The following is a 25,943-nucleotide window of genomic DNA, read 5'->3' as shown; positions in this document are numbered from 1 at the left end:
ATGCAAAAAGTATCCAAAGCTAATCAGCAGGTTGAGCAAGAGCATGACCTATCCACAACCAGACCGAATGAAATCTTTGACAATCTGGGTGAAAGAATAGTAGAACAAAATGGCCCCATTGATGTTGATGCACTAGGTATTGAGGATACCACTCTAGAAAAGGAGAAAGCTGAAAAGGAGAGAGTAGAGAAAGAAAAGGATGAGAAAGTAGAAATAGAGAAGCAAGAAAAAGAGAAAGCGGAAAAAGAGAAACAAGAGAAAGGGCAAGCGGAGAAATCGAGACAAGAGAAAGAGAGTGCAGAGAAGGAAGCAGGGAAGAAGAGAGTGGAAGAGGAGAAGAAGAAAGAAGATGAGAAGAAGAATGAGGAAGAAGAGAAGAAGAGGAAGGAAGAGGAGAAGAAGAAGGAAGAGGAAAAGAAGAAGAAGGATGAAGAAGAGAAGAAAAAGGAAGAAGAGAAAAAGAGGGAAGAAGAGCAGAAGAAAGAAGAAGAGAAGAGGAGAGTGGAAGAGGAGAAATAGAAGGCTGCCAAGGTAGCCCAGGAAAAAGAAGAAGAGGAGAAGAAAAGACAAGAGGAGATCAAGGCAAAGGAAGGAGGACAGACACCTAAGGCATCCAGAGATCAAGCCAAGCAAGTTGATCTCACCGGTCCCACCGATTTGACTCTTGCCTATCTGACTCAATCGGTTGATGAAAGTGAGCTACTAAGGAGCATTCAACTAGAGTAGGTCAGATTGGAAGAACTGAGGAAAAAGAAAGAACAGGATGTCATTCAATTTGCTGTTGACACTCTTTCCAATCTAATCCCCGGTTCTAACTCAGTATCGATTCATCGCTGGCTAAGCTAAAACTTATTTGCATAGTAGTAGATAATCAAGTGCAATCTTTAGAAGATGCTACCCAGATTTCTATAGAGAAGAAGCATGAAAAAGCTCTAAAATTTTCATTAGTCAAGAAAATGGATGAAGATAGAGACAAAATTCTTAAGCAAAAGGATGATATAAGTTCAGCTATGGGTGAAGGTAACCTCTTCTTGAGCAAAATCTGCTAACCTCACCTATTTTGTAAAGATGCTTTGAAACAAAAGAGTCAACTCCAATTAGAGTTACAAAAGTATATCGGTAGCTTCAAATTTCCCTATGATCAGTTCACAGTATATGGACATACTATTCATACTCACCAGCATTAGATTGCAAAGCTTGTCTCAGAGATCTGCAATCGGACTCAAGATCTATAGGAGCTCTAGTTGCTTCTATTACCAAAATTGCAGGTTCTTCAGAAGTGCTTCCTGAACTTGGAGGCTATTACTATCACACAGGAGATGAGCACTATCGATGCAATGGAAGAATTAGCCTTCTAAATGAAGACCAAGAGTGAAATTGCTACCTTGCTTCTTGATTCATGGTCTTCAGACATGAAGAACTTTATGCAAAACTTTAAATCTCTTTTTGAGAAGTTTTACTCTTTATTGTCATGAACATATACGCTATTTTTATATTATGCAAAAAGGGAATATTTTTCTTTACTTTGTCATTGCTGGCAAAGGGGGAGTAATATAAAATTTTATTGGGAGTAGTATTGAAAAATTTCATGCACTTACTTATAATTTTTGCAAAGGGAGTAGTGTATAGAGTAATTTTGATTATGGCATCTGTTTTGTTTTGTAAGCACTTAGATGTCAAAATTTTCCTAAGTGTTGCCATCAATGCCAAAGGGGGAGATTGTTGGTATTTTGATGATGTTTAGTTGTGATTGTCATTTATGGACACACACTTATTTGATGTATGAGTTATTCTCAACCGGTAGTTGTTCCAACTGGTATTGTATTTCATTATATGTATAGTCTTTATTTGTTAAAGGCTATCGGTGTTTTGAAGAAGATGCTTACTAGTCATAGCATGATTGAAGACCCCAAGCGGTATGAAGACCTCAAGCGGTATGAAGGCCTCAAGTGGAACAAAGACCCCAAGTGGCAGTTAATATTTTTGATCGGAACACTATGTTCCAATTTTCTAGTCTTTGTTAACCGGTAATCGGTATATTGTGTTAAACCGGTATAATTGTAAAGTGTGATGAGTTATCATCCATCGACACTTTGGTGGTGTTTGTGTGTCATGTTACCAAATGTGTCTAGATGCACTGTACCTAGGAAATTGTAGTCTAATCTTATTGGACCGACATGAAATCAGGTTCCTATATGAGGACATCATGTCTAGGGTTTTAAGTGTTGTTGATATGTGTGAATGTTGGAGAAAAGATTAGGTCTGTGCGAAATAGGTATCTCACTATAGAGCTTGTGAATACAAAGTATAGAAGACTAAAGTAATGTTGTAATGCATTAACAAAGAACTATCAAGGATCTAATCAAGCATTCTATGCTATCTTCTAGATCATTGACTTCTTGATTACTAATATCTTCAACAAGTCTAAAACCCTTAACCGGGTAGGCCTGCCAAGCCTATTGTAAATCCTCTACCAACGTGGTTCACAGTTGTTGATCTAAAATCCTTTAACAGGGTAGTCTTTAATAGGACTTATATCCTAACAGAGATCTAAATTCCTAACAGGATCTGTAGACACCCAAAAATGGTCAACGCTTGCAAGGTCATACTTTAACATTTGCGCATTGCCTCATTTTAGGTTTTTGCATCGCATTAACATTTCTCCTATGTCACGCACTTGGTCTTTATCATTTGTGAACATCGAGTCATTCTTCTATATTCTTCAATCATCTCATCCTTGAATTTGGTCTTGTCGACAACAATATTCAGTCATGATTTTGATCGATTTTACCCTGTCGCATCAATGTGCATATTCATTTGTCATCATTTTGGACATCGTCAATCCTAATTAGGGTTTTGTCCTCCTATCAATCTTATCATTTTGGACATCGTCAATCCTAATTAGGGTTTTGTCCTGTTTTCAATCTTATCATTTGGCGATCGGTTTATCAATCTTGTCGATTTATCATCAATCCTTCAATCTTGTCATTTTGCGATCGATTTGTCATCGATCGTGGTCATTTTCAATCTTGTCGTCTTGCAATCTATTTTGTCATCGATTCTTGTCCTTTTGTCAATTTTGTCATTTTTCAACCGATTTGTCATCGATCGTTATCTGTCTCAATTATGTCAATTTGGATCAATTTGTCATTGTTCCTCGTCGATTGGCGCATTCAATCAAATCATTTTGTCGCATTGGTCATTTATCAAATCAAAACATGATCAAGTCAATTATAGACCTAATTATCATCCTCGCATTTCTAATTCGTCTTCAAGGGTTTCATGATTCAATCATTTAACCTAATTTGTCATTTCTTCCTTTAGGATTAAATAAATTACTTATTTATCCTAAGTTTCCTTATTACAATTAAATCTTCATTTAATTGTCTAATTATTCCTCTTTGTGAATTGATTAATAAATGAAAAATTATTAATTAATTCACTAAATCCTAATTTCTAATTTCTTTCAATTTCTAATTTCCTATTTTCATTATTTTCTAATTTCCTAATTTCTTAATTCTTAAATTCAATTTTCTCCTATTTCTTTCCTAAATTTATGGCAATGACATAGAAATTTGTCATAAAATGTCATAAATTGTCATAAAATTCGTGACATAGAAATGTGTCATAGAATTTGTCATGAATTTGTCATAAAATGTCATAAATTCTTGACATAGAAATTTGTCATGAATTGTCATAAGCCTTGCATAGCAATTTGTCATGGATATGTCATAATTTTGCTATTATTGATTTGAATTTCTATTCAAATCTCTTTCATACTAATTTGCTCATTTATCCAATTTCTCTATAAATTGGATGTTTTCTTCAATCAATTCCTTCATGAATCTCGAATTTTTACCGAACCTTCGTTTCTAGTACTCTTGAGCCTTTTTGCTTTCAATTGTGTGAGCACTCGTAGGTGAGATCCAGAAAACTATTGAAGAGGAAAGAACAACAATGGAGCCGCATGGAAGAAGCATATGGTTTGCATAATTTTACTTTTGAATGCTTTGTTTCCATACCTCTATTGAATGTGCTTTGGAATTAGGTTCATTTCATGAGTATTCCTTTGATTATGTTATCATGTCTTGTGTTTCGTTTTGATCTACTTATGTTTTGATGAATCCTAATTTCTACGCTACATTAATTGGTGAACCCGATGTGAATACTAACCTTCTAACCATCTTACTGTGTTTTGGAGTGCTTCTAAGCTGATTTGCAGGTCAAAAACTCAAAAACAGGGCCGTGCAGGGTATTCTGGTCACTTCTGCGCCTGTGTTAAGCATCTTGCGCCTGTGTTGAAGAGTCTTGTGCCTGTGTCAAGACATTCTGCGCTTGTGTTTGACAACTTGCGCCTGTGTCATGACTTCTGCGCCTGTGTAAAGTCCAGATCAGAGGGTAAAAAAAATGCAGTTTCTTTGAAATTTTTGATGTTTTTGCATTCTGTTTTCTGTGTTTTGGATTTTGGTACTGATTATTTGTGCAGGCTCTTGGCATATGCATGACAAAGACTAAAAATCAAACTACTAACATGTGTTATGCAGATTTGATGGTCAAAGACAACAAATCAAACTTCTGACATGTGTTTTGCAGGTTGCCTTGGAGAAACAACCAAATTGTGTGTTTGAGATTTTTAATTAGGCACTTAGTGATTTATAAGTAGGTTGAAATGAACCCTTGTTTGCTTTGTTTGTTAAGTATGACATTGGAGTAGGAGAGTATGCTCTCATCCTTCATAGGGTGATCAGAAATCCAGATCTTCGGTACCATACTCGTCTTGGTGATTGTTTGTCTCCATTAGAGGGCCTGCCTTCCCGACCACTTTGCTTTAGCAAGCGAGTGATAATCGTGAGAAGGGAACGACCCAAAGTGAGTACGGCTAGAATTCCTTGGCATTCTAACTCACTATAAAAAAATACCTGATGGGCGAAAGCTTTGAAGGAAGTGTTACGTGGGAATTGCAGTTACTTGGGAAGTGATGCCCCTTGAAACTCTTTCTCATATCAACATCTAAGTAGGGCCTCTTGGTCTAAATCGTGCTTGCGTGACTACATTTGTTGGTATCTTGATGGGCTTAATGTCTCAATCATGCTTGCATGACATCAAGGAGTAATGCTTAACAGAAATCCTTACTACATACCTTGTTTTTAGAGGCCAAAAACCTTTCTATTTGCTTGAGAAGGACAAATTCGGATACTTGGAAGAGATACTAAGTTCGCCATGGGGAGATTCCATGGGGACTGATGCTTGGCTGCCTTGAGAAGTGAGTGCCGTGGAGGGGAGCCCGTGGGGTCAAGCATCTATGTATTCTCCTTGAATCTCATAATGAGTCTACCTCTCAAGTACCTAATGTCTTTTCCTACCCTAGGGAATGTGGAAATGAGCATGATTGTCTTGAGTCTAAGTTATAACATCTTGTATTCTTTGATTGTCAAAAGTTGAATGTTATCCCATTTCAAAAGAGCAAACAAATTGATTCCAAACAAGATTTAAACACAAGAGACAGTCATCCAACAAACATTCAACAAGGTTCAAAGTGTATCTTCCTAAAGCATGGTTATCCAACATTGTTCAAAAATTTGTCTCAACATTCATGTCACTTGCATTTAGGTTCATCCTAGGTTGCACTTTTCAAAGTCATTGTCAAGTATCAAGGTTAGGTTTCACCTAAGTCATACTTCTTTTGCATATCAATAGAAGTCATTCATTTACATATATCCTCTTGCATAAGAGTAATATCATTTCATAATTAAACCTTAGATTTCATCTTAGGTTGACATTGTCATACATTTGCATTTGCATATCCCAAGTCTCTTCATTAAGCCTAAGTCATTGTCATATCATATTAAGATCATTTGCATATTAATTGTCCTTTTGCATATAGTGTCAAACCTAGGTTTTGTCATACTTGAGTAATCCAAATCTTTGATGAACCCTAAGTCATTGTTAAGAAGTCTAGACCTTATCAAGTCCTTTGTCCTTTTGTCATCAATATCATTTCGTCAAACCTAGCTTAGTATCCAAGCATATAGGGGAGACATTGTCATTTTGTCCTTTGATGTCTAGAAATCATTTCAATTTTCCTAAGGGTCTCATTTTTAGATTTGCATTTCGAAAGTTTGTCAAAATCTTCAAAAACAACCAAAAAAATAGATTTGCATCTTCATCTATTTAGTTGCATTTAGCTGCATATCATATATTATCCTTAAAAAATTCCAAAAATATTGCATTTGCATAGTGACATGTCTATTGAAACAAGGTTCCAAGCACCAATGATGCAACAAAGTTTGACATATCAACCAACAATGCAATCACAATTCTATCCAACCCAACAACAAGGCAATATCGATCAAACTTATCATGATGATGTAAATCTCCAAATACAAAAACTAGAGGAGAAGCTAGCTCAAGAAAATGAGATTTTGGAACAAAGAGTGAAAAACATTCAGAAGAATAGATCACAAATGTCCAAAATGTTTCGAAAATTTCTAGGTCGAAATCCAAATATTGAGCCAATTGATGTAAGATCTCTTCTTGAACGATCAGACATACCAGCTCTCCTCTCGCAAATAGAGATGATGAAACAATTACAAGAAAGGAGACAACATCAATTTCAACATTATGTGCCTCCACAACAAGAACAAGGTGTTTACTATCAATCAGATTTTCAACCATCACAACCAATGGTCCAACATATGCAACCAACACAACCAATGGTCCAATTTCAACAATATGTCCAACCAATTATACAATGTCCACAAATAGTCCAATCAATGGTGGAATGTCAACAAGTTCAAGTTCAACCAAAATATCAATGTCAACAACTACCACCAAACATTCAAAAATAAAACTTGCAACTTGCACCAAGCCAAAATTTGAACATGTCAAACCAATTGGATCAACATCTAGTTCAAAATCAAAACATGACATCAAATCAAAAACAAGTTCAAATTCCAAGTCCAATCATGTCAAAACCTAAAAAGAAGGGTGGCCTTATTGCAATGCTCTTAAGGAAATGACTAAGTGAGTCTTTTGAGGAAGATAAAGATAATACACTTATGTCTAGCAATGCCTCATCCCCTCGCAAGAAAATTGACTCTCCAGTGGCATCTATCCCTACACCTTTAAAAGTTTCACAAGAACCTTCCATATTGTCCTCATTAAACAATACACCCAAGGCTGCAATTATCCAAGAGCTATCCATAATTGATTGCCATGATAATCCAATTCATGATGCACATCCTTGTCATGTTTCAGAAATACAAGACCCAATGCCACCATGCACTTTATTGCCATTACCTATTTTAGAGGACCCCATTCGAAGTCCCTCTTCCTCATGTTCAAGCATTGATTCCTTGCCAGAATCCATCGCAAATGTTCAAAGTACATCCCCTTCATGCCAAAGCATTGATTCCTTGTCAGAATCCTCCATGCATATCCAAAGTCCAACCTCATGTCAAGAGGATAATTTAGAGCACGAAGAAATGAGTCCTAAAGAAAATCAAGATCAAGATCCTGAAACCTTATCATCCCATCCAATTGTTGACCAAGATCCCATCTTCCCAAACACTCACGATGATTCCCCTATTCTTGTCCATCCTATCCAAAGTCCTATTGACATTCCACACCCCGAGCAAGATCAAGATATCCTAGTCCATCCAATCCCAAAGGATCCCATTCCATTTAATGAGCAAAATGTCCTTTCAAATCCCATTGACATTCCACTTCCTCAGAAAGATCAAGATATCCCTTCCATCCTTTCCGATGATCCCATTGAAAGTCAAGAGCAAAGCACCTTTAAAGAAGATTCCAATGATTTTCCTCCTTGTCAAGATCAAATCATTCCTTTAGATCCTCCACAAGATCCACTTGTCCCTCCATCTCCATGTCCTAATCCCACATATCCACTCCAAGATCGCATTTCCTGTGATGATCCCATTATTCCTTCCATTCCATCTCTTGAAGAGCCTATCATTGAACCATGTCTACTACACAATCCTAATCCCCCTCATGATCCTGATACCCCTCATGATTCTAACGTGTCAGTGCAAGATGTTCATGAACCCCCTACATGCATAATGGGTTCTTCCACTTTGGTGCAATCCGATCCACTTCAAAATCTCATTGTTTCTCTCCTATCATATCCACCTCATAATGGACTTGCGTCTTCTTCCGAAAGAAAAGAGTATCCTATTAGTCAAAATATTGATAAAGGCAAAGGGGTAGACCTTCATAAGAAAGAATCCCTTCATGTCAAAGAACATACTAATGGTCATGGCTACAAAGCTCACACTCAAGGCGTTGGTATCCCTTCAAAGTCAAAATTCAAATGTCCACCTTCTCCATCATCGCTTCCATCCATTCTAGGTCCCTATATCCCTCCATCTCCTATGCAACATCAGCAAAGGCACACATCTTGGAGAACCTTCCATCAATCCCATAGGCCTCCATATCATTCCCATCCACACCAACATTCATTCCCTCTTCCAAGCAATTTGGATGCCAAGTATAAGCATCATAAGTCTAGAAATCCACATGTATTCAAGGATCAACATGTCCAATATAATCGACATGTCAAAACAAAGAACAATATGATCTATAAAGAAAAAAATATATCCAAAAGGCCACAAAGGCCCACTGAGCAAAATAAAGCAAAGTCAAAATATATATGGGTTCCTAAATCCCTTGTGCAAGCAATGCACTCCAAGGAACCACAAAAGCATGAAAAATTAAAAACCATGTGGATCCCCACAAAGCTCCTTGAAGCACAAAAAGAACAACCTATATTGGCATCTAAAATTGCTGTTCCTCCATCCAAATCATCCAAGTCTATTCCTCCATCACCTTCTTCATCCATTTTGGGCCCTTATGTCCCAAAATCCCAAGCTATTCCTCCATCCAAATCTCAATATCCAAAATACATCTTTCCTCCATCCATCCATCACCCCTCAAGGTGTGTGCCAATGTCGATCTTGCCAACATTTCTATCCACTGAAGTCCAATTCTTCCAATACCCTATCCATTATCCAATGCATATTTTCCATCCTTCCATCCCTTTGATCCAATCCTTTGCGTAAATCCTTGCCTTAGTTTCATCTCATTTTCCATGTCCTTATCCTACCAACGTCTTTGAGCATACTTTTAAAGGTCATGGTCCATTTTTTTTCAAGGCTACTATCCAAATAAAAAGACGCTTGAGTCCTTCTTCCATCCCCTATCATGTGTCCATCTTCTTCTGAAAAAGCAAAAAATACAAAAAAAATGAAAAAAGCAAAAAAAATGAAAAAAATGAAAAAAAAAATGAAAAAAAGCAAAAAAAAATGAAAAAAATGCAAAAAAAAATGAAAAAAAAAGCAAAAAAATGAAAAAGAAAAAAAAGTAAAGAAAAATAATTTGTCCACTGGTGAAAACCTGGCAAACAGGCGCCTTGGGCAAGTACCATGATGAGAACCTGGCAAACAGGCATCATGCGTAATTTATGAACTTCTTGCACACCACATTTGGGGGCAAATTTCCTCCTTCATATCCTATTGCCCTTCATTATCCTATCATATCATGTCATACCCTTCCATTATCCTATTGTCCCTCATGTCCAATTTCCTCTTTCCACCTTTGATCTTGACAAGGTTGATGATCATCATGAGCATCACACATCTTGTTTGCAGCTTTTAGTCCATCATAGCTTTTGGTCATTTATCCATTTGCTTATTATCACCTTTCATCCATATTCCCTAGCTTATTGCGACTTTCTGCCACCATCATGTATCCTATCCCGACCTTCAGTCCATGTCCTTTATCCATTCTTGGTCTTGCTTATCCTATCCATCTCTTATCACTATCCATACATTCTTTTATCATTCCTTGATCTTGATCTGCAATAAGGACGCAAAATTTAAACATGGTTTGAAACATCTCTTGACATGTCCCTCATGCCATGTTCCTGCTTTACATTGTCATATCCAGTCTCTTGTCCCATCACGCCATAGCCCTTGGAAATTGCATCCGTCTTGTCTCCACGATAAAAGGCCTTTCTCTTCCTTCTATCCACCAACATTTCAGCAAGCCTATTTATTCACCTATCATATTCCTTTCCTTGCTAGACACCGGGGGCAAAACAAATCTTAAAAAGTCCTGAAAAAATTCCAAAAAAAATCTTAAAAAGTCCTGAAAAAATTCCAAAAAAATCTTTAAAAGTCCTGAAAAAATTCCAAAAAAATCTTAAAAAGTCCTGAAAAAAATTCCAAAAAAATCTTAAAATGTCCTGAAAAAAATTCATAAAAATTGAATAATGTCCTGAAAAAATCTTTAAAAAATTGAAAAATGTCATCAACAAAATTCATAAAAATCATATAAAGTCCTGAAAAAATTGAAAACACAAAAAATTTGTAAAACTTCAAAAACAAAACAAACATTCTGCAATAAATTATTCCCTTTGTGCATCGACAGCTCACTGCGTATACGTCCAACAATTTGCAATCAAACATTGTGCTTTAACTGAAATCACGCATTAACAGATGAACTTTTTCAACTCAAACCAAGCATTCAAACTGATCCAAATTGTCTTATCAATCGAACATCAGCATCGAAATCATTTGTCCTTGTTCCTATTATCATGGGTCTTATACAGGGTGTGGTATACTCGAAACCAGACTGTGTCCTGTCTTAGACGGGGTATCACATTTCCTGAAACCAGACAGCATGATCGTCCTATCAGCACTTTCAACTTTTGACAATGAAGATCAAGATGTTTGTTTGATTTGCTTGAATTTGTGAGTCTTATCTTTTTATTGATTTATCTTTGGCTTCGATCATGTTCCTATGTTGCTCGATGATGTCACCGAGTGATTTAGAGTGACCGGGATGGTTCATGATCCTTTTCTTTCTTTGATTGTGATTGTCGTTTGTCTATGCTGTGTTTGTCTTATGCAAATCGGGTTGCATTTCAGCTCTGGCCTTCAATGCCATGATGCTACGCATCCATTTTGCTAAATAAAAATAAAGGTTCTCACCTACAAAGTGCATTACTGAAAGCAAATTTTCATCATCTCTAACTGTCTTCTATCTCATTTCTTCTTACTAACATTTCTTCCGTCCGGTCGGATAGTCAGTTCAGTCTAGTGCTCCGATATCCAAGCACATATGCTGCATCCTGCATCCATTTGGTTAGTACAATTCCATCACACATATTACATCAAGCATTTTATCCATTTCATTTCATAAATCCATAAAATACATAAAAATACATCCATACATGTTCATAAAAAGGGCATAAGTCATCCATACATAGAAAAAAACACATAAGTCATAACATATTGCATCCATCATGTCGATGCATATCATATCACATATCATAATAATATCGGAGTACAAAATCGGACTGTCTGTCCTAAGTATGGCCCGCAGGCTGACTACAAAATGCCAAACTACATAATGTCCACTGTCTATCATACGGAGCACGTGCCTCTGTCACTGGGTGCTTCCTCTGTCCTCCTCATCCCCACAATGTCCTGCAAACGCGTCAAATTCATGAAATTCAACACATGGTTTTTTTTGAGATACATACCGCTGCTCCTGCGTCGTCCGGTCATCTGAATGTGCGTACACGTTCTCCAAGGTGATCCGCCGTTGGAATGTTCGCCATCTGTCTGCACGTGTCCTTGTCCAGAGCAACAAATCCTCCTCTTTAGCTAGTGCAAATGAGTCATTTTCACCTTCTTGGTCTCATTTATAGCTCTTTGTCATTGCATAGATGGATGTGCGTCTTCTCCATCTTATGTTGGTCGCGGTCTTGTGCACCTTACATTGCTTGTCTGTCATGCATCCGATCTCCGCTTGTCAGTCCGTTCGATCCTGTCATTTTTATCGATCAATTGGCCTCTTTTCTGCATGTTTCTGGCCAATTCCTCGAGGGGGCATGCATATGTCATTGTTATTGTCTGGGGCATTTCGTTATTGTTCTTTGAAACAACGCTTAAAATCGCATTGTCTCAAAGAGGGGCAAAATGTAGACACCCAAAAATGGTCAACGCTTGCAAGGTCATACTTTAACATTTGCGCATTGCCTCATTTTAGGTTTTTGCATCGCATTAACATTTCTCCTATGTCACGCACTTGGTCTTTATCATTTGCGAACATCGAGTCATTCTTCTATATTCTTCAATCATCTCATCCTTGAATTTGGTCTTGTCGACAACAATATTCAGTCATGATTTTGATCGATTTTACCCTGTCGCATCAATGTGCGTATTCATTTGTCATCATTTTGGACATCGTCAATCCTAATTAGGGTTTTGTCCTGTTTTCAATCTTATCATTTGGCGATCGGTTTATCAATCTTGTCGATTTATCATCAATCCTTCAATCTTGTCATTTTGCGATCGATTTGTCATCGATCGTGGTCATTTTCAATCTTGTCGTCTTGCAATCTATTTTGTCATCGATTCTTGTCCTTTTGTCAATTTTGTCATTTTTCAACCGATTTGTCATCGATCGTTATCTGTCTCAATTATGTCAATTTGGATCAATTTGTCATTGTTCCTCGTCGATTGGCGCATTCAATCAAATCATTTTGTCGCATTGGTCATTTATCAAATCAAAACATGATCAAGTCAATTATAGACCTAATTATCATCCTCGCATTTCTAATTCGTCTTCTAGGGTTTCATGATTCAATCATTTAACCTAATTTGTCATTTCTTCCTTTAGGATTAAATAAATTACTTATTTATCCTAAGTTTCCTTATTACAATTAAATCTTCATTTAATTGTCTAATTATTCCTCTTTGTGAATTGATTAATAAATGAAAAATTATTAATTAATTCACTAAATCCTAATTTCTAATTTCTTTCAATTTCTAATTTCCTATTTTCATTATTTTCTAATTTCCTAATTTCTTAATTCTTAAATTCAATTTTCTCCTATTTCTTTCCTAAATTTATGGCAATGACATAGAAATTTGTCATAAAATGTCATAAATTGTCATAAAATTCTTGACATAGAAATGTGTCATAGAATTTGTCATGAATTTGTCATAAAATGTCATAAATTCTTGACATAGAAATTTGTCATGAATTGTCATAAGCCTTGCATAGAAATTTGTCATGGATATGTCATAATTTTGCTATTATTGATTTGAATTTCTATTCAAATCTCTTTCATACTAATTTGCTCATTTATCCAATTTCTCTATAAATTGGATGTTTTCTTCAATCAATTCCTTCATGAATCTCGAATTTTTACCGAACCTTCGTTTCTAGTACTCTTGAGCCTTTTTGCTTTCAATTGTGTGAGCACTCGTAGGTGAGATCCAGAAAACTATTGAAGAGGAAAGAACAACAATGGAGCCGCATGGAAGAAGCATATGGTTTGCATAATTTTACTTTTGAATGCTTTGTTTCCATACCTCTATTGAATGTGCTTTGGAATTAGGTTCATTTCATGAGTATTCCTTTGATTATGTTATCATGTCTTGTGTTTCGTTTTGATCTACTTATGTTTTGATGAATCCTAATTTCTACGCTACAGGATCTATTCTGGTGAAGAACATTGTAAGACCTTAACCGGTTTGGTTACTATTCTGCAAATAGTTGACTTGTGAGTTTTACTCACTGTGGTTTTTCCCATTTGGGTTTCCACGTCAAAATGTCTTATGTTATGGTGATTGTGCTTTTGTGGGTGAATGCTTTAGTTTCTATTTGGCTTGTTTGTGTTTTAATCGGTTTATTGTTTAAACTGCTACACCGATCTACAGTAAAATTATTTAAGAGTCTGGTTAAATTGTTAGGCATACTAATTCACCCCCCCTCTTAGTATTCATCAGAGATTGTTTGCATTTTGAGTTTATTGGAATTTTTCATAGAGATTGCATTAATGATATGTTGTCATTGATGTCAATTGAATCGGTAAAAGGTATTCATGTTCTTGCTGATATTGTTGTTTTTGATATTGGCTAGTAACCAGTAAGAAGAGAGTTGTAGGTGATATTGTAACTGGTATGTAAAGTTTGTGAGTTGAGCCGGTGAACCAGTGTAAAAGGTCAAACCTTTCTATGTAATGTAATTGGTAAACCCTATTAGCTGTTAAACCCTAACCGATCAAGTTTGTTGGTTTATTATCTGATGAGCGGTAATGATGGAGACACGTGTGATCATTGTATGAGGATAAATTCAAATTGTTTTGGTGAATTTTCTTATTGTCTAGGGAAGGAGAAAAGTGGTTTGCATTTAATGCACAATGTGTGATGAGTTACAAAGTCCAAGGGAGCGGTGATCATGGAGCGGTTGGAATTGTCTTGAAGAATGTGAAGTGATTGTCATGATTTCTTACGGTCAAGATTGAACCGACTTGTTTGTAATCTCAATGATGAGAATTATGTTTTTGTTATGTTATTGACCTAATTGATTTGTATTTAAGGTTGATGAAGTTGTTTGTAAACGTTGTTGGCAAGACTGGTATAAAACCTGTTGAGTGTGTGGCTGCCCAACCAGTGAATGGACCTACACTTTGAGTGAAGGTAGATTGAAGATTAGAAGGATCTGATCAAGCAAATGTCATGCTACTCAGATAGATCAAGAAAACCTGTTGTTTTCTTACAATTATAGTGCAAGTAAAATCCCTTAATTGGGTAAGCTCTAACCAGATTGGTTACTCATTAAATCCTCTAACAAGGCAGTCCATTAGCTTGGATTCTTAAATCCTCCAACAAGATCCTAATAGGGTATTGTGCTTCTAACAAGGCATATTTGTAAATTCCTTAATCAGGTGATTCCTAACCGAAATTAGTTCTTAACAGGACTTATTGTAAAGCTCCAATAGGCTTTGGCTCCTAACAGGGCAAACTTTGAAAGAGTTCAGATAGCTATCCTTGTGAGTCCCATCTCACCATGGTTTCTACCTATTTGGGTTTTCCATGTATAAACATTTGTGTGAAGTGGTGAATGCTTTTGTAGTTGTGATCTTATTTGTTGATTTGGTTAACTTCTGATAGGCATGTTAATTAGAAGCATTGAGAGATGAATATGTTGAGTTATGAATAAACATTGATGATGTTTACAAGATTGAAGGTGTTTACTATTAAAGTTGTCATAACAGTTAAACCAGTTAATGCCAAGTATTCCTAAGAATATTGATCTGGACTGAGATATGTTTACTTTGTTTGACTGAGTTTTGAGCTTGGGAACTTTGTATCAGTTTTTCAATATATTGATTCACCCCCCATCTCAGTATTCTACCATATACTTATTATTTCATCATACCATCACTACTCCACCGGTCAGTGTTAGACATCAATGACAAATGTCAGCAAATATATCGTTTCTCTGGATTAATCGGTTTTGTCAATGCCACCAATCTCCCCCTTTGGTATTGATGGCAACACTTCAGAATCTATCTTATCATTTGCTCCTGCATATAGTTCTACTTAGAGTAAAGAATATCTCCCCCTAACACTGGCAATACTCTATTTTAGTAACATTAGCTCAACACTATTTACCATCAGCAACTTCAACTCAATCACTACTTACCAATGCCCAAACACTATAAACATATCTCCCCCTTTGAAAACAATGCCAAAGATGAATTTCAGTACACTTACAAGACTGCTCCCCCTAACCGGGGTAGTCCACACTTATCAATCTAGTCTTAGATATTTTTGATAAGGAATTCATAGCAGATTGATATAGAGCCCTTTTTACTTACTTTATTGTAGGTAGGGCATCACCCCTAGCTTACCTATGAGGCATTCAAAGGTGTCCTTCTGTAGTGGCTTGGTGAAGATATCAACCACCTATTCTTTTGTTGGTATATACTCCAACCTCACTTTCTTGTCTTGAACCTCTTCTCCAAGGTAGTGATATTTGATAGCTATATGCTTGGTCTTGGAATGCATCACTGGATTCTTGGATATGTCTATATAAATGGTGTTGTCACGGTGAATTACCATAGGTTTAGTCACCTTTTCTTGGATACCTTCCAATAATTTCTTGATCCATACAATCTATGTACAATTGATTGTTGTAGCCACATACTCAACCTCAACTATGGATTGAGATATGCAATTTTGTTTCTTTCTTTTCCAAGATACAATCCTATCTCCAAGAAAGAATGCATCTCCACTAGTGCTCTTTCTATCATCAATGTTCCCTACCCAATCTGAACTGGTGAAGACACTTAAGCTAAAGTCTCCCTTATGTGGATACCATGGACCATACTCATTAGTCCCCTTTAAGTATCTAAATAATATCTTGACTACCACCATATGAGTCTCTTTCGGATTTGCAGAAAATCTGGCAACCAAGCCAACAACTTGTGCTATGTTCAGTTTACTATGTACTGCATATTGCAACTTACCGATCATGGATCAGTAAAGTGTCTCATTCACTTCATGAGCCTCATCATTTTTGGAGATCTTGCAACCTGCAGCCATTGGAGTTCCAATAGGTTTGCAATCTTCCATTCCAAAAGTCTTCAAGATTTCCCTTATGTACTTGGTCTGGCTAATGAATATGCCATTCTTTAGCTGTGAGACTTGTAGGTCGATGAAGAATTTTATCTCACCGATCATGGATATCTCAAATTCTTGCTTCATTTGTTCTACAAAACGTCTTCTCATCTCATCATCTCCTCCAAAGATGATGTCATCTACAAATATTTCAACAATTAGATGTTTTCTTTCTTCTCTGCTCTTTAGATACAGGTTAGGGTTATCATTGGTTCTCTTGAACCCTATACTTAATAGATATGAGTGTAGCCTCTCATACCAAGATCTTGGTGCTTGTTTTAGCCCATAAAGAGCCTTCTACAACTTGCATACCGTATTTCTTCCATCTTTTGATGCAAACTCTTGTGGTTGCTCTATGCATACTTCTTCCTCTAAAACACCATTCAAGAATGTAGATTTGACATCCATTTGGTAAACTTTAAAATTCTTGTAAGCAGCATAGGCCAACAAAATTCTAACCCCTTCTAGCCTGGCCCCAATGCAAAGGTTTCTCCATAATCCAAAAATTCTTCCTGAGCATAGCCTTTGTAGACTAATCTTGCTTTGTTTCTTACTACTTGACCGGTTCCATCCATTTGGTACCTATCATATTTTTGTTTTCCGATCTGGGCACTAGAGTCCAAGTTTCATTTTTCTTAATTTTCTCCAGTTCCACTTCCATGGCTTTGATCCAATCATCATATAGAGCCTCCTTTTCTATTTTGGGCTCAATTATGGAGAGAAAACAAGCATTCTCTCTTTCTCTTCTTCTATTTAATACTCCTACATCTTTGTCACCAATGATATTTTAAACGGAGTGATTGTTTCTGACATACATTTCTAGTACCGGTTCATTTCTTGGAGCTTCTTCTACTAGTTGTGCAGGTTCTACTTCACAATATTCTTCATTTTCCATTAAAATAGGATTCTCTTCAGCAGGTTCGACCGATACAGTGTAATCGAATCCTTTATAATCCTCTGGTTCAATCTTGCTATCATGTTCATTTTTCTTAGAGAACTCATCTACTCTGACATTTGCACTTTCCACAATCTTATCGGTCCTCTTGTTCAAACATCGGTATGCTTTACTCTTTATGGAGTAACCTAAGAAGGTTCCTTCATCACTTTTGGGATCAAACTTTTCAGAGTACTCATCCATCTTGATATAGCACCTACTCCCAACTACTTTGAAATAGAAGACATTGGGTGAGTATCCACACCATAATTCATAGGGAGTTTTATTTGTCCATTTTTTCAATTGCATCCAAGGTGCACACAACAATTCTTACTGCTTCTCTCCAGAAGATATGTGGAATATCCTTTTATATCATCAGAGTCCTTGCACAATCAATAAGAGTTATGTTCCTTCTTTCAGCAACCGCATTTTGTTGAGGTGTTCTGGGTAAATACATCTATCTCATAATCCCTTGTTCTTCACAGTAATTCATGAAATCTTGAGAGGTGAACTCTCCTCCTCTATCTAATCTCAGATATTTTAGATTCTTACCGGTTCCTCTCTACTCTATCCTTGAAGACTTTGAACATGTGAAAAGCTTCATATTTTTCTTTCAAGAATACAACCCACATCATTCTTGAGAAGTCATCTACAAACAACATGAAATACCATTCTCCATAGAAAATCTTGGTCCTCATAGGACCACACAAGTTTGTATGAACTAATTCTAGCACATTCTTAGATGAATAAGATTTGCTGCTGAAACTAGACCTAGTGAACTTTCCTAGTTGGCATTCTTTACACATAGTATTTTTGGGTTTCATAATATCAGGCATACCTCTGACAGACTTCATTTTACTAACTTTTTCTATGCTATCAAAGTTAACATGACATAGTCTTTTGTGCCACAACCAATTGTCTTCTACCTTTGCCATTAGACAACTACCTATGGTGGTGTCTAGGTGAAACAAATTACCTCTAAATTGTTTACTAGTAGCAACCATACTTGCTGATTTGTCATTTATTTTGCATATTCCTTCATTGAATTATAACTAGTAACCCTTATTGTTAAGTTTTGCAACACTTAATAGACTATATTTTAGCCCTTATACCAAATAAAAATCTTTAAATTTTTTTTTTATCATTTAGGGCTATAGATCCCTTACCTTTTACTACACAAGGAGCATCATTGCCGAATCTCACCATTCCTTCATTGCAATCCTCCATGCCGAGGAATTTGTTTTTGTCACCGGTCATGTGGTGAGTGCAACCACTATCAATTACCCAATCTCCACACTGGTTTGAACTATAAGCCAGTGTCATATCACCTTCCTCTATGTTATCTTCCTTTACCACCACAAATGCAATTCCATCTCCATCAGATCCTTCTGATTCTTCATCGGTAACTCCTTCTTCTATAAGATATCACTCCTTCTTTATCTTGTCCTTGTAGCTTCTATAATTATCCTTCCTATCTCTATCATTGTTTGGACATCCGGATGCAATATGACCTATTTTATTACAAGAGAAGCACTTTAAGGGTAGTTTACCTTTATACTTTCCTTTTCCTCTTGGAAATCTTCTTGTCAGTAGAGCTTCAATCTCATCTTGTTCCTATTCTTAAGATAACAGGTTGTCACTTTCATGAAAATGACCGGTTCTTGTAGTAGAAATGCTTCTGGTTTCTTTTCTTCTCCTTGTTGGTTCATGCATCATAGAAGCTTTGAAAGAAACATCAATATTTGGTACACTGTTATCATAGTTGCTCAATTCAAAGGCAATCAACTTACTGATTAGTGAGTCCAGTGAAACAATGATTGTTCCCAAGGATTTGAGTTCCGCAATTGCAGAAACCCTTATGGCATATTGTGGTAGCAAGGTTCTCGGAATTTTGCTGACCGCATCATCCTCTTCAAGATTTCCTCCAACACTTTTAATGGAGTTTACTACATCCTTTATTCTTTTGCTATACTGCTCTATATTTTCTGCTTCTTGCATCCTCATCTCATCAAAATTTCCTCTCAAGCTATCTACTTTAGCTTTTTGAACACGAGGATCTCCTCCATAAATAGTCTTCAGCTTATTCCACATTTGAAAGGTTGTTTTCAAATCTTGACCTCAGCATACTCATTGTCAGATAGAGTGCTAGCAATCAAATGCATAGTAGCAGTGTTGTCTTGCATTTCCTTGATCTGATCCAGAGTGAGAACCCCTGGTAGGTTTATTGTACACTATGATTACATGGTTCCAGTATTTTTCTCCTAGGGTTCTTAGATAGAGCTTCATTCTACCACACCATAAGGTGTAATTCTCCTTAGATAACTTAGGACCTTCCTTTCGCATCATCTTGGATCTTTCCTTAACCTGTTAAGCTTCTTCTGAATCTAAGGACCAAAGCTCTGATACCAATTTTTAGTCACAACCGATGCTGAGAGGGGAGGGGTGAATAAACACTTTACCAGTTCTACACTATTAAAACTTTTAACTCAAGTCTGCACTAACTTAATATTCATCAATACAAACAATTAATGTAGAAGAATATTCATGCATGAAAAGATACATAGTGACACCAAGATTTATCTCATGGAAACCCAAATGGGAGAAAACCACCGTGTGAGTAGCAACTCACAAAATTTGTACTCTTATGGAGTATGCCTGGTGAAGAGCCATCCCTCTTAGGAGATTACAAAGACACTATTAGGTGCCACCCGGTTAAGGGATTTTATTCAATGCCTATTAGTGCCTTTACCTTGTTAAAGGTAGCCTGGTTAAAGGACTTAGGAACATCAATTAAGATGTCACCTAGTTAAGGGATTTTACAAAGGGACTTGTTAAAGTCCACTCGGTTAAGGGATTTGAGTTGCAATGGTTAGAAGGAAACATAAAGATGATCTATTGGAGTAGCTACTGATAGCTTGATTAGATCACAATGAAAATCATAGTCTATCTACACCTGTTGTGTCTGCTATGCACAACACCAGTTTTCTGCTTATACCTTCGACTCTGCACTCTATTGGTTCTCTATGTTGGCTTGATGATGATTGTAATGAATTCATCATATGTTGTCATTGATGAAACACATACACACACATATGTTTATATTGTCTACAGGTATAACTTCAAGTTGTTTATACTACAATCGGTATGGTAGAGGTTTATCTCTAACCAGTACTTTGTGACAACCAATATATGCATAGAAGATAACCAATGGATACACATTAGTCAGCACCAAGATGAAGATCAAGCGGAGATTATATTAGGTGATTCAAGGATAATGATTCATATATTTAACTCCACCTGATATTCATTAATTGTGTGATGAGTTATCACAAATAGTGATGAGTTATCCCATTGATAATTTTGGCGGTATTTTTGTGATGAGTTATGATCACTTGACCAAATACACTACACCTAGGTAATTGTGTTATGATTTCTTATGGATGACATGAAATCTAAATGTCTATATATTGAGATCACAATGAATTATTTCGTATGAGTGAAAGTGATATGTTGTATGCGAAGGACAAAAGAGTTAAGTTGCAGAGTATGCAGAAGAGCAGTGTTGAATATGTTGATCAAGCAAGTATTGTGCTACTCAGATAGATCAAACCAATCTTGTTGTTTTCTAACAATCACAACAGAATTCAAATCCCCTAACCGAGTAAGCTCTACCAAGCTTCAATGTTCAAATCCTCTAACAGGGTGATCCATTAGTTTGGATTTGAAAATCCTCTACCGAGGTTACTCATAACAGGGTACTACCTTTCACAGGGTATAAGCTTCTAATCAAGCTTTGGGATCTCTAACAAGATTCTCTCCTAGTAGAGCACTTTGTAGACCCTAATCGGCTAGTTATCTATTACTACAGATAGGTAACTTGTGATTTCCATCTCACTGTGGTTTTTACCTATTTGGGTTTTCCACGTATAAATATTTATGTTATGGTGGATGTTGTTCATCTACCGGTTACTGTTTGAAGTAGTTTTAATTTTGGTGTCACTAATTCACCCCCCCTCTCAATGCTTTTCAATTCCATCAATTCGTATCAGAGACAAACTTCTTTCAAGCCTAATCGCTTAGAAGGGAGCCTTGAAACCACCATGGGGGACATGAGTTACTTTGAGATGGCTAGAGAGCTAGAAGCTAGCAGAAATAAGCTTGAAAGCGTTAGGGTCAAACTGAAAGATTCACAAATAAAAAAGAGAGAGCTTACTGAACAACTATTGGAGATATCTGACAATAGTTCTTCATATGAGGCCAATATTGATTCTTTAGCCGAGGAAGTTGAAAAGTTAAACGATAAAAAGCTAAATCTAAGGAGAGAGCTAGAAGGTCTTACTATCCGCATGAGTTAGGAACTGGACGCCAGAAGAGTTGTTGAAGATCTTATCAAGGAAAGGGATCATGAGATTGGCAAGATCAAGTATGAAAATGCTACCTTGAATGAGCATTTTAATGCTGAAAGAGAAGAGAAGGAGAACTTATAGCTAGATCTTGAATTAGCATCATCTCTAAGAGAGAACCTATCAAAGCATAATGAAGATCTCACCAAACAACTTAACGAAGCTAATGAGAAATTGGAAAAGTTCAACAAGAGTTCTACCTTGCTTGAAGAACAAATTCAATCACAAAGGATGAAAGGTGATACCTCTGGACTTGGTTTTCACACATCTAAGAAAGGTGAATCCTCCAGTAACAAGAGCAACACTCTTAAGAACAAATCTGCTCCTAAGATCAAGAAGCCTACTGGTAAGAAGGTCTTTAAAACTATTTTCTTTGTTTGTCATAAACCTGGTCACACTACAAATGTTTGTAAAGACAAACCTAACAGAAATGCAAGCTACAATACTAATGCTAGGTATGTGTCCAAGAAATTTAAAGGTCATTGCTTCACATGCAAAATGTATGGATATAGATCTATTGAGTGTAGATATGGAGCAAATAACCTTGTACCACATATGCATCCAAGACCGAATGGCAACTAGATGAGGAATTTTGACAACTGGGTCAACATGAATTGGCAAAGACCCTATGGCAACATTTAGTCCATTTGAGATGGAAAAGGTAACAAATGTCATTTGCACCATCTGTAATAACTTTGTTCATGTGGCTATGAAGTGCAGAAGAAGAACCGGGAGAGGAAATGCAGGACCTTGGAAATCAGCTGGTATGGCCTGCTATCACTGTAACAAACCAGGGCACTTAGCAAAATTCTGTAGATCCAGAAATAGAAAACCGATCAATTCTTCTAAGGATCAGAAAGGAAAGCAAAAATTTAATGTTGAAGAAACCAAAGAGGAAATGAATCAGATATGGAAGAAGAAAACTGATGACTCACCTAGAGAAGAAACTGTTCCTTCACCCAGTGAAGAGAACCTTGCACCGGTAAATTAAGCCTCTTAAATATGGCTAAGGGGAGCTTAACGGTAAATCCACCTCCAGACCCCTTGAGATAAATGAGCGGTAAGAGAATTTTGAAGCATTAAATTTTGATAACTCTTTGTCAATATGTTATCAACCGGTTTTCTCCTTGAGCAGTGAAATTAGCGTTTGTAACCCTAATAGGAGAGCATTTAATGCAATAGGTAAAAAGGATAAAAGCAAGTTTTTACTTTGTTATTTTTACCCTAACGCATTCGAGAAAGAAATTTGGAGCACTTGCTGAGCTAAGAAAGATTGGTGGCTGATAATTGTTGAAGTTGCATTGTGATTTGTAATCAAGCTGATTTGAAGGTTGTAGAAGATCGAACTGGTGTGCACTTGGGCATTCAACTAGTAAACCAGGCAGCGTGCATAAGAAAAGGTATTTCTTTGAAAATCCTACTTTGAATCTTGTTAATCTGCAATGGCATCATCTTCAAAGTCTGTAGAAAGGTTAATGATTACATTCGAGCCAATGGAAGTTGTAGAGGCAGAACAAATTGTATCGTATAATGCATTATCACAAGTTCCTAGTGGAGTTTTAGTAAAAGGAGATTTGTCGAGTTATATTTATTTTAAGATTGAGGATCTAGGATAATTGTATATTTACACTCAGCTAAAATCTCTATGTGATGAGAATGGAAAGATTCAAACACAGTATGCTAGGGTTTTCGAGAAACATTTTCACAATGTCGCTTATTTTCTAGAAGATTTTGAGGAAGAGAATATAAGAATCATTTTGAGTTAGGTTCATGGTGAGAACATGTACTTAGAGAGAACTCATACAATAACCAAGGAAGCCATGTACTCTCTAACTGGTTCAACATCTAACAAACATGCTTTTTTTGTTAACAATATCAGAGACCCTACAGTGAAATTGGTAGCTATGGTTATAGGCTACTGGGTATTTTACTCCAATAGACTAAATAGTGTTCCATCAGCAGCAGTACACACAACTTATAGGATGATAGCTGAAAATGTAGATTGTGATCTTTGTGAGGCTATTAGGAGACAATTGTTTCTAAATTTGCAATCTATCAAGAAGGACAACAATCTAAAGTTCAAATATGGTCAGCTATTGGTTGGGTTATTCTTTTATTTTCAAAATTTTCTACCAGGAATAGGTGATATTGAATGGTCAAAGGACCTACCGATATCCGCACAGATCAAGAACAACATCAAGGCTGTAAAGAATACTTTTCATGCTGCTATGAATAAGTATTTCAATGAGTTTTAGAAGAAGATGAGCATGAGAATGAGATTACCTAAAGATGTGGTAAGACATTTTGCAAAAGACATTGTTTTCACAGTTACCACTAATTTTTGTTTGATGCAAAGCAATTGAGCTGAGAAAAGAAGAAATGAAAGATATGAGTTATGAGGTGAACCGTGACTTATTGGTTGGTTATGCTAATAACCTATTAGCATCTCCTAAAGATAAAAAGAAGGCAAAACTGGATATTGTGGTAGTCCAGGATGCTCAAGCCAAAACCAGTATTGCCCCTGCCACAAGTGGGAAAGGAAAGAAAAAGAAAACTGATGAAGCATCTCCAGTGATGAAGAATACAAGGGTGACTTAGATTATCCAAGCCAAAAAGGATCCGACACCTAAAGTCTATACAAAGAAGGAGAATGTATCAAAGAAGAGAAGTTGAAAACTAATTCTCCAAGAAGAATCTGAGGGTACTAGCACTGAAGAAGAACCTAATAAGATGAAAGCTATTGATAGAGTAGAAAAGTTAGTAAAGGAAGTGCCAAAAGCAATTGTGTCTATTGATATATCAACTTTCAAGTCTGATACCCATTTTGAAAGAACAATGAAGACATTAGGGAGGAACATATTTGACAATGTCAAAGAGAATTTTGATTCCTTCACTGAAGATGAGAAGGAGAAATTCATTCAACAGGTAATCACTCATTTGTGTCATTACAATAGATTTCCACATGATCTTGAAAAGGATATCTCAAATTCTTTGTACACTAATCTTTTTAATAAATGGGAGGAAGCTGTAAAGAAGGAAAAATAAATTATTGATGAGATATTTGTATAATATTTTGCTAATTTGTCCAAGGATGAAATAAGTGCTTTGGTTTATAAGTACAAAATTCAATTTGCTTTCAAAGCAAGGAGATTAAAGCTATTTAGTGGAAAGAGGGCAATTATTGAAGCTGGGACCCATCGAATAGCCTGTGAAATCAAACGGATGGAAGAACTTATCCAATCCTCTAAGAATGAGGAAGATGTTGTCAATCGACCAGAAATGGATGAAGAAGAGATTGTACAAGCTAATGAGGTCTATCCTGTCAAGAAGAAGGATGACACCATTATTCATGTTGATGATGTTCAGGATACAGTTGATCCATATGGAGACAACGTTGCACCAGATATGGAGCCTCCTGAAATCACTGACTTACAGGTCAAATTAGTTGAGCAACTGGCAACTCAACTAAAAGTGGTCAATCCACCAGTTTTTTAAGAAACTCAGATGGAGTCTATGGAAGTTGTCATCACATAGACTTCTGAAAAGGAAATAGAGAAGAATCAAGAGAAAGCGATCATTAAGGTTGCATCCTCCGAACAAGCAAAGCAACAACAACTTGATGAGGATAATGATGATTCATTGAGCATTTCAGGGCCTATTGATGTTGATAACATGAGCGCATTTGAAATGATGAAGATTTCTAATGTCATGCAATCTAGAGTGCATAAGAAGAGACTTAAAGAGAAAAAGATTGAGGTAGAAACAATTCAGATTGTAGTAGATATTTTATCTGGCCTGCTACTGGAAACGTCCATAGCACATCTGTCAACCCCTATTAGCAAACTTGGTTAGTTAGTTGCAAATGCATCTGATCAAATCAAGACACTTGAAGATGCTGCTCAGACCTATGCTGAGAAAAGTCAAAAGAAGAAGTATGGAGAGAAACTGGCAAAGGACATTGATACTGGCAAAATGGCTTTGTCACATAATAAAGATTTGTTGAGAAAAGCTATTGAAAAAGGAGGAAAGTATCTTGCTTATACCTCTAATGTTTCATTCTTTTATTTTGATATTACAAACAGGCATACACACTAATACATTTGGACT

General features: G+C 36.4%; 1 protein-coding gene across 1 annotated transcript; it reads left to right on the top strand.

Annotated features, from left to right (window-relative positions):
• LOC131876681 (uncharacterized) lies at positions 1–25,331 on the top strand. Its single transcript, XM_059222137.1, has 2 exons — positions 1–324; positions 24,927–25,331. Exons 1-2 carry the CDS (start codon positions 1–3, stop codon positions 25,329–25,331), a joined length of 729 nt encoding a protein of 242 aa, XP_059078120.1.
• The last annotated feature ends 612 nt before the right edge of the window (positions 25,332–25,943 follow it).

Source organism: Cryptomeria japonica, chromosome 6 (genome assembly GCF_030272615.1).
Source record: "Cryptomeria japonica chromosome 6, Sugi_1.0, whole genome shotgun sequence".
Classification (NCBI taxonomy): domain Eukaryota; kingdom Viridiplantae; phylum Streptophyta; class Pinopsida; order Cupressales; family Cupressaceae; genus Cryptomeria; species Cryptomeria japonica.
The sequence above is the reverse complement of the archived record's forward strand: the minus strand, read 5'-3'. Positions and strand labels throughout refer to the sequence as shown.